Here is a 15,923-nt window from a genome sequence, read left to right on the forward strand (position 1 = left end):
GATCACTCACTGAAGCAGTGAATAAACAACATACTTCTTCAGCTCAAGAATCTGTCTGTGAACCTGTTCTGGTTAGCGGGGAAAAGAATCAGTCAACACTATGACCCTTCTAGTCAGTCACACACCTGAAAATATCACCACAATCACAGCAATTTATTTAAAAAGAACCACCACCAATATCTAGAACAAGTAGTCTAGAATAGTGGTTCTCAACCAGGGGTCCGAGGCCCCCTAAGGGCCATGAGTAGGTTTCAGGAGGTCCTCCAAAATAAACCAGAGAGCAGGGCCAATGTTAGACTTGCTGGGGCCCAGGAAAGAAAGCTGAAGCCCAAGCCTCGCCACCCAGGGTTGAAGCTAAAGCCTGAGCAACTTAACTTCGCAGAACCGCCTGTGGAGTCAGGCCCTGAGCCACTGCCCTGCTTACTGCCCCCTAATGTCAGCCTTAGCTTTAAATCTACTGAATATGGAGAAAAACAGTTGTTGTGGCACAAGTGGGCTGGGGAATTTTTATAGCATGTTGCGGGGGCCTCAGAAAAAGAAGTTTGAGAACCCATGATCTAGAAGGCAGCCCTTCCCAACTGTTACACCTTCGCTACAAATTATTAATCAGCCTTCATTGTTTGGGAATTGTTTTGTTTATCTAATAATCTGGGAGAAACGGTCCTTCAAAAATAGGATCAAATGAATCAATTGAAAATTTCCATACGTCAAATGCTGCCTTTTCAGTTGTCTGTAGGAAAAATGTGTGCCTGTCTATGCTTTCCCCCCTCCCACTTGAAATGCCCATATGAGAGCTGTATGCAGAGTAGTTGTAGCCATGTCGGTCCAAGATATTAGGGAGACAAGGTGGATGAGGTAATATCTTTTACTGGACCAAATTCTGTGGATGAGAGAGACAAGCTTTCAAGCTGAAGAAGAGCGTCGTGGGGCTCAAAAGGTTGTCTCTTTCACTAGCAGAAGTTGGTCCAATAAAAAATATCACCTCACCAACCTTGTCTCTCTAACTCTAAAGCTGGATGAACAATTTCCACTTAAATAGGTTTTTCACAGAAAATTGGGGTTTCTGCAAAAAGTGTCTGTTTTCTGCAGAATTTATTTTTTTTGTTAACCCTCTTTCTCCCTCAAATCTGTGAAAACTGGAATATTTCTATGTGGATATGCTACCGCGTTACTGCATGGGATTTGTACTTTGGCTGCCTTAGGTCCCCATTCTCATCCACAGGTTGGGCTCCCAGGCTAGACCACATCCCCCATGATTCACCATGGCCTGAGACTTTTATGCTTGGAAATGGGGGGTGGTGCGTCATGGCACTGTGGTGCATGGGAGCTTGTAATTTGCTCTGAGAGCACATAAGGCACCCACACAACAATTTCCAGGAGACACTGCAGCAGCATTTCTGAACTGATTTTTTGGAGGATTTGCCTGAATATTTTTAATTTTAGCCAACAACAATTTTTGGTATTTGAGTTCTTGCCCCCAAGTCTAAAATTTCTATGGAAACCCCCCTCATTTTCCAACCAGCTCTAGTGAGTACACGCTTCATCATGCGATTCAGAGAACATGCAAAGCACCACTGGAGGGAGTCAGCCTAGCCTTCTCCCCGGCATGGCCTTTGTCAAGTGGTCTGCCCTGAAAACTGCTTGACGTGCAACTCTCCCATTTTCAATAACAGTTTCTCTTAGATAGTGCTTTGCCTTTGAAAATTAAAAGTCTGCATTTCAGGAAAAGCAATTTAATCAGTAAAACAGTATAAAAGTAGGAAAACACACCCATTTCACAGCAGTGGAGTACAGTACTGTATACAGATATGTGCATGAAGCTCCCTTATTTCATGTTGTTTAAGGGGTCTGATTAAAAAAACTGGACATTCCAGGACATTTTTTTCCATTGAGCACACATAGTAAAACCCACATGACATGACCTTTGGGAAAGGAAGCCATATGCGTCCGTATTCAATTCCTTCCTCATCTGTGACCAAGTTCCCCATCAGACACCCCAACCCAGATGCAAACAAGCTGAAAAGTTAGCAGGGCATGGTAAGAAGAAAAACAACTGAAACTGAGCTGGGAATTCCTATGAGAAGATCTATGGTTTTCCTTACCTTGCTAGTCTGTGATACCAGACCACGAGGAAGCAATACAAACTAAATAGGGAAGGAGGTTCTGCCTGACAGAGAGGGTGGGTAACCCCCCAACAGCTTCATTATTAGGGTTGTCAGCAGTTTGGCAATGAGATGTGGGGACAATAGATTGATAGAGCCCTATGTAACTGTTGAGAAATATCAAAAAAATTAATATGCACAAAAGACACATTGCCGCATATGGGCACATCTTGATTATGCTGCAAATTCCTCATAACTAAGAACAGACTTCCCTTGCATCACCATCCAGAATCTGGTGGACTGTACTTGATCAAATATACAAATAGGTTCCGGTGACTAGCTGGAAATACAGACCAGTGAGGTTACCTTAATAGGTCTCCCGTCTGGTGTAAGTACCTCTTCTGAAAGTTCCATCATCTTCAGAGCCATCAAAGCAATGGGTTTCGCATGACTAAGGCTCTTCCTATGGAGCCCTGCTGCAACACAGTACGCATCACCTATTGTTTCCACCTGCAGCAATCAGACAAATCAAATGTAAAAGTATGATAATAAGCAGAGATCTGTGCCATTAGTTATCTGCAATCACAAAATGTTGCTTAAAAACATGTCAGCAAAATATCAATAAAAAAAGCAATTAGACAACGGAGCATAAATTACCCAAGTTTGCAAACAGGCACAGTCAAAACCTGACATCTCATTGCATAGTTGTTCATCATCATCAACTGCAGAAGATCATTAAATCTAGGACAATGTGCACTATCAAATGAAATATGATAACATTACCCCACAGGAAAATAGGATTTTCTGTATTAGAGTTAGACCAAAAACTAGTTACAGCTAAGAGCTGGTGCCACCATTTATTCTGCTGTGGAGTAAGACTTGTAATAAGCAGTAGTAATTCATAATTATTATTTACTCTATTTGAAAAATACATTAAGATGAGAGTTACAGGAGCCTAAATGTTTCCATAAAAAACCCAAGTGAATAGTACATCACTTATCATTAGAATCTTGCTCCTCTTAGGGCTGGGAGAATTCAAGAGAGAATTTTATAGCTTACCATAATTTTTGTTTCTCATCATCACACACCCACTGGTACTAGGGCTGACTGCTGGGTATTGTCTGCCTGTCTGTCTATCAAGTTATGCAGCTCTTCTGAAACCTCTTATTTTTGTATAGGATATATAGGCTCTCTCTACTTCATAGATTACCTGAGCACCAGTTCCCTGCCTCAAACCAATGAGTGCAGCAGATTGCTTCTCCTACCCCTTAGCCTCACTGTTCCTGATGGGAAGCCAACTTACCGGAGAAAGGGGCACAGGGGAAATTAAGGGAGCCCTCTAGCTTAGGACAAAATCAGCCTATGAAACCAACAAGCCCTATAATCCTCCAATTATACTGACAGACTCACCCTTTACAAGTTTGTCTACCCACACTTCTGTAGCCAGCTCCCTGCACAATCCTTCAGTGCACTCTCAAGCAGGCTTGGCTTAGAAGCATGGACTATCCACCACCAGTCTCCTTCCCTCCCCTCACTGCTCTCTATTAATTGAATGGCAGAAAAGAATTCTGCAAAGATTAGCATGAGAGGAGAGACATAAATGCTGACTGTAGAGCTGCCCTGGCAGCCACTTTGCGCCTGGCCCTTTTGCCCCTGGGATGTCTACTTATATTTTGTCCTCAGGGTTGACAGGTGAGAAATCAGGACATTCAACTTGATTTATTTCCAGTCCTGGTAAGGCACTAGTATAAGACAGACTTTGAAATCCCCTCACTACATCTGATCATTACAAGGGCACCAATCCAGAAGGTCAGCTGACCTTAAGGTAGGTAGAGAATTGGCACACCAGCCAGGTCACCAATTATGTTCTCCTGTTCTGCGGAAACAGAATCCAACAAAATATATAGAAATCAAAATCCCCAGAAAAGAAAGTGTCTTCAGCCTGCCTCTAGGCCCCTGGGGGTGGCATGTCCTTGACTCAGCAGCTTACAATGTATCTATCCTGTCCAAGTAGGGAAGTAGAGAAAAGGGGTTGGTATGGGAGCCTGGGCCCTCTCTCTCCACCAGGCTGCAACTCAGGGCCCTGCAAGAGGCAGTAATAGCAAACACCACAGAGTGCTTTGGGGATGCCTCCATGGGCCACTTCTTACCACCTGCTTCCCCATAAACCTCAAAGTCCTTTGCTTAAAATCCAACAGAAAACAGTAAAAACAACAGACTCTTCAGCTCAGCTGGGCTCAGCTGGTGGTAGTCTTCTTTGCAGGCTCACCCCAGCTTCACAATGGTCTCTTTTGCCCAAGAGAGAAAGAACCCTCTCACCTGGGTTTCCTCCCTGGATCTAGGACCTGGGGTAGCTGCTGCTTGCATACCCCTCCTTTGCAGTAAGGACTTCTGCTGTATCCTTCTTCAAAAGCTTTCAAGATAGGTCTGTCCTATCCTCTCTGTCCCCCTTCTGAGCTTTCTGGCTCCCTTTCAAGCTTCTCCTCCAACTGCAGCGGGCTCTGCAAGTGAAGAGGGGTGGCATCACCTAGGCCTGAACTGCTCCTTAACCCCGTATGTCCCAGTGTGGGGTTTGTACACCTCATCATAGGGTCCCACGAGGGAGAGCAGAGGACCAGCAAAAGGTGGGGAAAGCTGCTAAATCTCTTCCCTGACTTCAGGAAGTTCCTGGAGGTACTTGCAAATGGAGAAGACAGCAATTGGCGTTCACTCCTACTATCTGCCTATTTAACCCCTTTCTCATGCCCCATTCTGATGGCAGCCATTCACTGCAGTAATACATGTGAGGAACCACTATCCTGTCCACCCACTAAAATAGCAGAGCTCTTTTTCCCTAAACACCAGTAGATGTGGTAAGTAGACAGAGACTACAGGGCAGGAAAGGCAGTAGCTAGAGACACTGAGGAGGGAAGGCAGGACCAACAGCAGCAGGGAGAGAGAGGCGTGGGTTAGAATAGATATTTTGTGTCTATGGGAAAGGGAAGGGGCATGAGAGGACCACTTTGAAGTCATAACAAGGCCTGCTCTGAATGTGTGTTTAGGGACCCATCTGAATATTGTGATACTTCTAAACGTCGGCCTCACAGAGAAACAAGGGCAGAAAGTCAAACAACGCTACCTTAAAATTAGAGAAGACAACTGGACTGAACCCAGATAGAAGAAATTACAACCTAAGGAGCTAAGATTGGGCTATCGTAATAATAAAATTATGGCCAAATTCTGTTCTTTTTTACAGTGGTCTAAATTCAGAGTAACTCCACTGATGTCAGTATAAACAAGAAGAGATTTTGGCCCATAGACTAGTTTTTTCTTGTAAAATTTAGATACATTTATTTTGTCAGAGACTTCCCCTCTTTGGAAATATCCATTGATATGTAAGTAAAATTAAGGACCAAATTACATTCATATATGTTCACTCAAAGGGCGTGCATATGAGTGCAGAACTGAGTCAACAAAAATCAGTAACAAAACATGCCCAGTTTTGAAACCTCCCCTACATGGAACAAGTACTGGATTAAGAGAAGAACATAAGAATGGCCATACTGAGTAAGACCAAAGGTCCATCTAGCCCAGTATCCTGTCTTCCGGCGGTGGTCAATGCCAGGTGCTTCACACCTGGTGCAGAACAGGTAATCATCAAGAACCATCCCGTTGCCCATTCCCAGCTTCTGGCAAAGAGAGGCTAGGGGCACCATCCCTGTTCATCCTGGCTAACAGCCACTGATGGACCTATCTTCCATGAATTTATCTAGTTCTTTTTTGAATCCTGTTATAGTCTTGGCCAGGGTTTCTCAAACAGGGGTTGCCGCTTGTGTAGGGAAAGCCCCGGGAAGGCTGGGCCGGTGTGTTTACCTGCCCCATCTGGAGGTCTGGCCGATCGCGGATCCCACCGGCCCAGCCCACCAGGGGATTTCCCTACATAAGCGGGGACCCGTTTGAGAAACCCTGGTCTTGGCCATCACAATATTCTCTGGCAAAGAGTTCCATGGGTTGACTGTGTGTTGCGTGAAGAAATACTTCCTTTTGTTTGTTTTAAACCTGCTGCCTATTAATTTCATTTGGTGACCCCTAGTTCTTGTGTTATGAGAAGGAGTAAATAACACTTCCTTATTTACTTTCTCCACACTGGTCACAGTTTTATAGACCACTATCATATTCCTTCTTAGTTGTCTCTTTTCCAAGCTGAAAAAGGAGATCTGCTCCTGCAGGTTTTCTGCATGTACTGTCAGCATGAGGGAATCAAGCTGCCTGGTGATGATCACAGTTGGGAAATGAATAGGACATAAATATGATCACTGGAGTATATGCGACTCCATCCCTTAATGGCCCTCACTGCTACCAAGCTCCTCTCACATTAATGGTGAAATGTGAAACACCAAAATTGCTAAGACTGCCCTTACAGGTGGATCTGGTATCAATTCCTACTGTGAAGATTGCCTAACTCTTTCTATTATAACACCATTGGCAAAGTTATAAGCAGCTGACAATCTTTAACCATTTCTGCTGAAATGTACCATGATAAGTGTCTGCCTCTGACTGGATTTTTTTTTTTTAATTCTCTCATTTCTGGCTTCTGAGTCCTTGATTTTACAACTTTCATATTCTTTTAACATAGGATTTTGTATGTGCCAATATATAAGAATGCTGCATTTGCATGGCAGTGTTCAGAAGAGCCTTAAAGTCAACACACTTTATTTTTACAAGACAATTCCTTCCTTACCCATTGCCATTCCCACAATTCTTAAACAGAACTGTGGTTTTATGTGTACAGTATTATGAGGCATAAAGGTGGAAGCCAGCTTCCAGCTATTAGCCTGATCTATTTATAATTTGATTAAATTTCTGTATTTAATTAACCATTGATATAAAAACCTGATCTAAACCATTCAAGTCACTGGAAAGGTTCAAATTGATTTCTGTAGTCACAGGTAAGGGTCATAGTGATTTCTGTAGATTTTGGATCAGGCCCTCAGGTTAAAATACATAAATCATTGAAATAGTTTTGTGCAAATCAGCAATTCTGCTCTAATCTCTTGCTGTAGATCCTGAAACTAGGGTATGTAGAGATGGAGCATGGTCTCCCTTCCTGATGGACGGGGAGAGAACCGCAACCACCCTGTGGTGGGCAGAGCCAGGATACCCACAGCGGCACCGCTGGAAGCAGAGGGGTGGGACAGAAACCGCAAATATATAACTTGCCAGCCATCCAGCTCAGTTGGGGGATTGCTGCCAGAGAACAGTACGTCTCCTCTCCACACCCTCGCTGCTGGATCCCGGACCTGACGGACGCTACTACAGTTCCAGAGACCCGCAGGGATTGCCGGAGCTGCCAGACACCAAGGACACCAAGGAGCTGTTGGGGCAGCCACTTGCCATTTATCCCAGCGAGACCGGCAACAACCTCAGAACCCAGGTACCCCCGGACTGGGAGTGTAGGAAGGAGCCTAGAGAAGCCGAATAGGGTTCAGCTGTATTACTATCTGCAAGCTGAGCACCATGTTGTGGACACATTACCCCGCTGACTCAGTGGCTGACCACTGTTAGGGCCCTGGGCTGGGAGGCAGTAGAGCGGGTGTGCCTTTGTCTTCTTACCCCCTGCCATCCCACCCATGGAGGTGGCAGCCTCCCCACCTTTAGGCCAGGAGGCCTGCATTGGTCTGGTGCCCCTCCCGAGCTAGGATCCCACAAAGTTTTTCTGTCTCTCTTGCCAGAGAACTAATCTCCTGCTAGACTGCTGGGCTGCTCTGCCTGGCAGGCCAGAGCTATTACCTGATCATAGAATCATAGAAGATTAGGATTGGAAGAGACCTCAGGAGGTCATCTAGTCCAACCCCTTGCTCAAAGCAGGACCAACCCCAACTGAATCATCCCAGCCAGGGCTTTGTCAAGCTGGGCCTTAAAAACCTCTAAGGAAGGAGATTCCATCACCTCCCTGGGTAACCCATTCCAGTGCTTTACCACCCTCCTACTGAAATAGTTTTTCCTAATATCCAACCTAGACCTCCCCCACTGCAACTTGAGACCATTGCTTCTTGTTCTGTCATCTGCCATCACTGAGAACAGCCTCGCTCCATCCTCTTTGGAACTCCCCTTCAGGTAGTTGAAGGCCGCTATCAAATCCCCCCCCTTCTTCTCTTCTGCAGACTAAATAACCCCAGTTCCCTCAGCCCCTCCTCATAAGTTATGTGCCCCAGCCCCCTAATCATTTTCATTGCCCTCTGCTGGATGCTCTCTAATTTGTCCAGATTCCTTCTGTAGTGGGGGGACCAAAACTGGACACAATACTCCAGGTGTGGCCTTACCAGTGCCAAATAGAGGGGAAGTGATTATTCCCTCGATCTGCTGGCAATGCTCCTACTAAATACAGCCCAATATGCCGTTGGCCTTCTTGGCAACAAGGTCACACTGCTGACTCATATCCAGCTTCTCATCCACTGTAATCCCCAGGTCCTTTTCTGCAGAGCTGCTGCTTAGCCAGTCGGTCCCCAGCCTATAGCAGTGCATGGGATTCTTCCTTCCTAAAGGCAGGACTCTGCACTTGTCCTTGTTGAACCTCATCAGATTTCTTTTGGCCCAATCCTCCAATCTGTCTAGGTCACACTGGAGGGTAGGGATAGGGTCCAGAGTATCTACTTTCCCCCACATCTTAGTGTCATCTGTGAACTTGCTGAGGGTGCAATTCATCCCATAATCCAGATCATTAATGAAGATATTAAACAAAACCAGCCTCAGAACTGACCCTGGGCACTCTGCTTGATACCAGCTGCCAACTAGACATCGAGCCGTTGATCACTACTCGTTGAGACAGACAATCTAGCCAGCTTTCTATCCACTTTATAGTCCATTCAGCTAATCCATACTTCTTTAACTTGCTGGCAAGAATACTGTGGGAGACCATATCAAAAGCTTTGCTAAAGTCAAGATATATCACATCCACCACTTTTCCCATATCCATAGAGCCAGTTATCTCGTCATAGAAGACAATCAGGTTGGTCAGGCATGACTTGCCCTTGGTGAATCCACATTGACTGTTCCTGATCACCTTCTTCTCCTCCATGTGCTTCAAAATGGTTTCCTTGAGGACGTGCTCCATGATTTTGCCGGGGACTGAAGTGAGGCTGACCAGTCTGTAGTTCCCTGGGTTCTCTTTCTTCCCTTTTTAAAATATGGGCATTATATTTGCCTTTTACCAATCATCCGGGACCTTCCCCGATCCCATGAATTTAACATAGGATTGCTGCCCTGCCCTGACTGAGGGTCCTTGATAGACAGACTTTCTACTACTCTGCCTGACTGCAAGCCAGAGCCATTAATGGATTACGCTTCCACTCTGACTGAGGGCACCAGGCCTGTAAACGTACAGCGACCCTGCCCAACCATGGGCCAGAAGCATTAACTGTGTGCTGCCCTGCTCTGGCTGAGACCTAGGGCTCACAGACCCAATTGCTGCCCAGCCTGGGCTGCAGGCTTGGACCTATTAACTGTCGGCTAATTCCCCCCAGAACGGAGCCGCTCTAGGAGTATTGCAGGGAGAGGGTGTGGTCTCCCTCCCTGACAGACGGGGAGAGAACCGCAACTGCCTTATGGGGTAGAATATGGCAAATGCTTCGCAGCACACAGCAACAGTGCATAAGCACTGCAGGAAGCAAAGAAGGATATCTTGTCCAACTGAGAGTTCAGTCACTTTATATTCAGGTTGTATGTATTGTAGTGGGGTGGTCCCCCACTCCTGCCCTGAAGGGCTTAAAACAGCCCAGAAGAGGGCTGTGGCAAGAAGCCTGGGTTGATTGGGAAAAGTGGGCTCAGCTGTGGCCATGCCCCAATGAGGCCCAGCTGGCCCCTATAAGAGGCTGAGCCAGAAGCATGGGCAGTCTATCTCAGGCTGTAGAGGGAGATGGGCCTGGCTGTAGGGAGCTAGAGACAGAGTACCTGAGTGGAGCAGGGCTGGGGAAAGGCAGAGGAGCTGGAGAGCTCCAGCCTGGAAAGCCCCGAGCTGCGGCCTAGCATAAGGCCAACAGGTACTGGGGGTTGCAGAGGCAGCCCAGGGGTAGGCAAAGGCAGCAGGTCCAAACCCTCCTTGCCAGTGATGAGTAGGCTGATACCGCAGTCTGCCCCAGAGCGCGGGGGCTAGACAATGACTGGCAGTAGCCTGATACTGAGGTGAGGTGGGGATAGTGGGTGGGGGTTCCCTGGGGAGGGGAGACCCTAAGACTAAGGGGTTACTGCCAGGGAGCAGCACCCCAGAGAACAGGGCACCGGGTCCTGGGAGGGACACAGGGGCCAAGAGGCAGTGGTAAGGCGGATTACCGGCCTGCAGAGGGCGCTCCAGAGGGCACTCCAGAGGCTGGAGAGCTAATTCCCGGAAAAAAACAGCAGGAGGCGCCACTGCAGGGGTGAGTCTGCACTGTGCTACAGTATCATTAATAGATTTTTCAGACAGGAACAGTATGGGTTATAGATAAAACATCTATTAATCATTTGTTTATTCCAATTATAAATGGAACCTTAATACAAAGTGTGATTGAAAATTCAGTGAAAATGTAAGTACTGTAGGCAGGATGTAAGTTCTCTAATTAGAATAAGGCTGAAACTTAGGGGCTAGTACTCAATCTCTTGAAGAAAGTGCCATGGGATGGTTAATGGTTAGGCCTTCCATTATCCTGATAATCTAAACGAATGGAACCTTCAGCCACATAATGTCCCCTATTACAGTGCTGACTCAGTCTTAACTCAGAAGGGAGCAGGGGTATAAGTAACAACAACTGCTTTTGCTTACTTCGTCATGAATTAGCAGCGAACATTAACTGAATGTGTAAAGTAATAAAAGAACTAGAGTGTCACACACAATTTCCCAGGCTTCTTTACATAGGGGAGTAAAAAAGTGCCTCTTGTGTTTGAAACAACAAACCAAAGGAAGCGATAAAGATTTCCATCTGACACGCCTGAGAATCCCGATGCTCTCTGGAATCTGTTAAGCACCTTTTTCAAGGTGCTGTTTAGAAATAAACATCGCAAAATGTAATCGCAGAGGTCACTCTTGTGGTTTGTCTGATGTAATGTTCCTTACAGACAAAACAAATCCACTGAAAGCAGGAGCTACTGGCTGCTGTTGTCATCCTGCCTCTCTCAGCTGGTTCTCCGTAAAAACTTAATAGACAATTTGGATTAACACAGTTGCAGCCGAGCACTTGTCACTATTTTTCTTACGCACAGTGAATGAGCACATCTGTTTTTTTTTTCTTAAAATAGGTTTAAATTATACCCACCTCAAAAAGACCAGCAATAACCTCTTTGCTGAATATTAAAGAGAGCCAACTGTAAAAGAATCTGGCCTGACAATTCAAAACTCTCTCTTTCTGGAAGAAAACCTGCATTTTACAGGTTGTCCCTCATAGATTCCCTTCCTCCCTTAGAAATCACTTCGTACTATACTTTACTGACGACATCTTCAGTTTAGTTCCCAAAATAATCTCAAAGATGTGTAGATACTTTCATATCATACTATGGGTCCATCAAGTCTAGTGACTTTCTCCCCCCTGAGCATCTAAGGGTATGTCTATACTCAGAGCTGGGGTCTGATTCCCAGCTCCAGGAGACAGACTTGCACTAGTTTCCATTCAGCTAATGCACCAAAATCAGAGCATAGTCACAACAGCACCAGTGGCAGAAGAGGCTAACCGCTCCAAAACTCAGCATGGCTAGCCCATCCCATTGCCCACACTGTCATGGCTACGCTCTATTTTTAGCATACTATCTTGAAACAGTTCAAGTATTTGGGGGCAATCATCACTGATGAAGGATCCAAGGCAGAAATTCAAGCAAGAAATGCACCAGCAGCAGCAGCAGTGGCAAAGCTAAAGCCAATTTGGAGGAATAAGAATATCTCCCTGGAATCCAAACTGAAACTGCTGCATGCACTGGTCATCTCCATTTTTTGCAGTTATGGGAGTGATGATCATCTTGATGAGGGCTAGCATTAGTATGTCATCTTGAGCCACGAATCACAGCTCAGCTTGAAATGTATTAGAGGGGTAGCCAGCCGTGTTAGTCTGGATCTGTAAAAGCAGCAAAAAGTCTTGTGGCACCTTATAGACTAACAGACGTTTTGGAGCATGAGCTTTCGTGGGTGAATACTTCGTCGTATTCACCCACGAAAGCTCATGCTCCAAAACGTTTATTAGTCTATAAGGTGCCACAAGACTCTTTGCTGCTTGAAATATAGACATACTCTAAGCTAGTCTTCTAAATTCTATTTTGTAAAAATGCAGAAATCAAGAAAAAAGGTGACTTGTCTTCACTACAAAGTTAACTCCAGTTATAACTCATGTTGTCCCAACTTAATTCCCTCCACACACAAAACCCCTTAAACTTGAGTGTGGTGGGGCTTTTAACTCAATTTGGCTGCCCTGTTGGCATGTAGGTTCACATTGAGTCAGCACAACTTGTCAGCTGCTAACATGACCGCTCTGCAATGTAGACTCAGGCTAACTCCACTCAAGTGAAGCTTCTCCTCCAGTGCCTTCCCACAGTTCCCTCCCCGTACCCAAGAGGGACAGACAAGTTCTTCAACATAAGAACAGCCGTACCGGGTCAGACCAAAGGTCCATCTAGCCCAGTATCTGTCTACCGACAGTGGCCAATGCCAGGTGCCCCAGAGGGAGTGAACCTAACAGGCAATGATCAAGTGATCTCTCTCCTGCCATCCATCTCCATCCTCTGACGAACAGAGGCTAGGGACACCATTCTTACCCATCCTGGCTAATAGCCATTTATGGACTTAGCCACCATGAATTTATCCAGTCCCCTTTTAAACATTGTTATAGTCCTAGCCTTCACAACCTCCTCAGGTAAGGAGTTCCACAAGTTGACTGTACGCTGTGTGAAGAAGAACTTCCTTTTATTTGTTTTAAACCTGCTGCCTATTAATTTCATTTGGTGACCCCTAGTTCTTGTATTATGGGAATAAGTAAATAACTTTTCCTTATCCACTTTCTCAACATCACTCATGATTTTATATACCTCGATCATATTCCCCCTTAGTCTTCTCTTTTCCAAGCTGAAGAGTCCTAGCCTCTTTAATCTTTCCTCGTATGGGACCCTCTCTAAACCCCTAATCATTTTAGTTGCCCTTTTCTGAACCTTTTCTAGTGCTAGAATATCTTTTTTGAGGTGAGGAGACCACATCTGTATACAGTATTCGAGATGTGGGCGTACCATGGATTTATATAAGGGCAATAATATAGTCTCAGTCTTATTCTCTATCCCCTTTTTAATGATTCCTAACATCCTGTTTGCTTTTTTGACCGCCTCTGCACACTGCGTGGACATCTTCAGAGAACTATCCAAGATGACTCCAAGATCTTTTTCCTGACTCGTTGTAGCTAAATTAGCCCCCATCATGTTGTATGTATAGTTGGGGTTATTTTCTCCAATGTGCATTACTTTACATTTAGTCACATTAAATTTCATTTGCTATCTTGTTGCCCAATCACTTAGTTTTGTGACATCTTTTTGAAGTTCTTCACAATCTGCTTTGGTCTTAACTATCTTGAGAAGTTTAGTATCATCTGCAAACTTTGCCACCTCACTGTTTACCCCTTTCTCCAGATCATTTATGAATAAATTGAATAGGATTGGTCCTAGGACTGACCCTTGGGGAACACCACTAGTTACCCCTCTCCATTCTGAGAATTTACCATTAATTCCTACCCTTTGTTCCCTGTCCTTTAACCAGTTCTCAATCCATGAAAGGACCTTCCCTTTTATCCCATGACAGCTTAATTTACATAAGAGCCTTTGGTGAGGGACCTTGTCAAAGGCCTTCTGGAAATCTAAGTACACTATGTCCACCGGATCCCCCTTGTCCACATGTTTGTTGACCCCTTCAAAGAACTCTAACAGATTAGTAAGACACGATTTCCCTTTACAGAAACCATGTTGACTATTGCTCAACAGTTTGTTTTTCTATGTGTCTGACAATTTTATTCTTAACTATTGTTTCGACTAATTTGCCCGGTACCGACGTTAGACTTACCGGTCTGTAATTGCCGGGATCACCTCTAGAGCCCTTTTTAAATATTGGCGTTACATTAGCTAACTTCCAGTCATTGGGTACCGATGCCGATTTAAAGGACAGGTTACAAACCTTAGTTAATAGTTCCGCAACTTCACATTTGAGTTCTTTCAGAACCCTTGGGTGAATGCCATCTGGTCCCGGTGACTTGTCAATGTTGAGTTTATCAATTAATTCCAAAACCTCCTCTAGTGATACTTCAATCTGTGACAGTTCCTCAGATTTGTCACCTACAAAAGCCAGCTCAGGTTTGGGAATCTCCCTAACATCCTCAGCCGTGAAGACTGAAGCAAAGAATCCATTTAGTTTCTCCGCAATGACTTTATCGTCTTTAAGCGCTCCTTTTGTATTTCGATCGTCAAGGGGCCCCACTGGTTGTTTAGCAGGCTTCCTGCTTCTGATGTACTTAAAAAACATTTTGTTATTACCTTTGGAGTTTTTGGCTAGCCGTTCTTCAAACTCCTCTTTGGCTTTTCTTATTACACTCTTGCACTTAAGTTGGCAGTGTTTGTGCTCCTTTCTATTTGGCTCACTAGGATTTGACTTCCACCTTTTAAAGGAAGTCTTTTTATCTCTCACTGCTTCTTTTACATGGTTGTTAAGCCACGGTGGCTTTTTTTTAGTTCTTTTACTGTTTTTCTTAATTTGGGGTATACATTGAAGTTGGGCCTCTATTATGGTGTCTTTAAAAAGGGCCCATGCAACTTGCAGGGATTTCACTTTAGTCACTGTACCTTTTAACTTTTGTCTAACTAACCCCCTCATTTTTGTATAGTTCCCCCTTTTGAAATTAAATGCCACAGTGTTGGGCTGTTGAGGTGTTCTTCCCACCACAGGGATGTTGAATGTTATTGTATTATGGTCACTATTTCCAAGCGGTCCTGCTATAGTTACCTCTTGGACCAGCTCCTGTGCTCCACTCAGGATTAAATCTAGAGTTGCCTCTCCCCTTGTGGGTTCCCGTACCAGCTGCTCCATGAAGCAGTCATTTAAAGTATCGAGAAATTTTATCTCTGCATTTCGTCCTGAAGTGAAATGTTCCCAGTCAATATGGGGATAATTGAAATCCCCCACTATTATTGGGTTCTTAATTTTGATAGCCTCTCTAATTTCCCTAAGCATTTCATCATCACTATTACTGTCCTGGTCAGGTGGTCGATAATAGATCCCTAATGTTATATTTTTACTAGAGCATGAAATTTCTATCCATAGAGATTCTATGGAATATGTGGATTCGCTTAAGATTTTTACTTCATTTGAATCTACACTTTCTTTCACATATAGTGCCACTCCTCCCCCTGCACGACCTGTTCTGTCCTTCCGATATATTTTGTACCCCGGAATGATTGTGTCCCATTGATTGCTCTCAGTCCACCAGGTTTCTGTGATGCCTATTATATCAATATCCTCCTTTATCACAAGGCACTCTAGTTCACCCATCTTATTATTTAGACTTCTGGCATTTGTGTACAAGCACTTTAAAAACTTGTCCCTGTTTATTAGCCTGCCTTTTTCTGATGTGCCAGATTCTTTTTTATGTGGCTGTTTATCATCTGATCCGGCCCTTACATTATACTCTTCAGTCCTCTGCTCCTGACTATAACCTGGAGATTCTCTATCATCAGACTCTCCCCTAAGAGAAGTCTGTGTCCGATCCACATGCTCCTCTGCAGCAGTCGGCTTTCCCCCATCTCCTAGTTTAAAAACTGCTCTACAACCTTTTTAATGTTTAGTGCCAGCAGTCTGGT

At 44.7% G+C, this 15,923-nt stretch overlaps 1 protein-coding gene across 1 annotated transcript in view; it reads right to left on the minus strand.

The window, feature by feature from the left end:
- GUCY1A2 (guanylate cyclase 1 soluble subunit alpha 2) overlaps nt 1-15,923 on the minus strand; it is a 261,115-nt gene that overhangs the window by 92,360 nt on the left and 152,832 nt on the right. Inside the window, exon 6 of the mRNA XM_039520778.1 lies at nt 2,469-2,612. Coding sequence (XP_039376712.1) covers nt 2,469-2,612 — 144 coding nt within the window. The remainder of the gene's footprint in view (nt 1-2,468; nt 2,613-15,923) is intronic.

The sequence above is a fragment of the Mauremys reevesii genome, linkage group 1 (genome assembly GCF_016161935.1).
Source record: "Mauremys reevesii isolate NIE-2019 linkage group 1, ASM1616193v1, whole genome shotgun sequence".
Classification (NCBI taxonomy): Eukaryota; Metazoa; Chordata; order Testudines; family Geoemydidae; genus Mauremys; species Mauremys reevesii.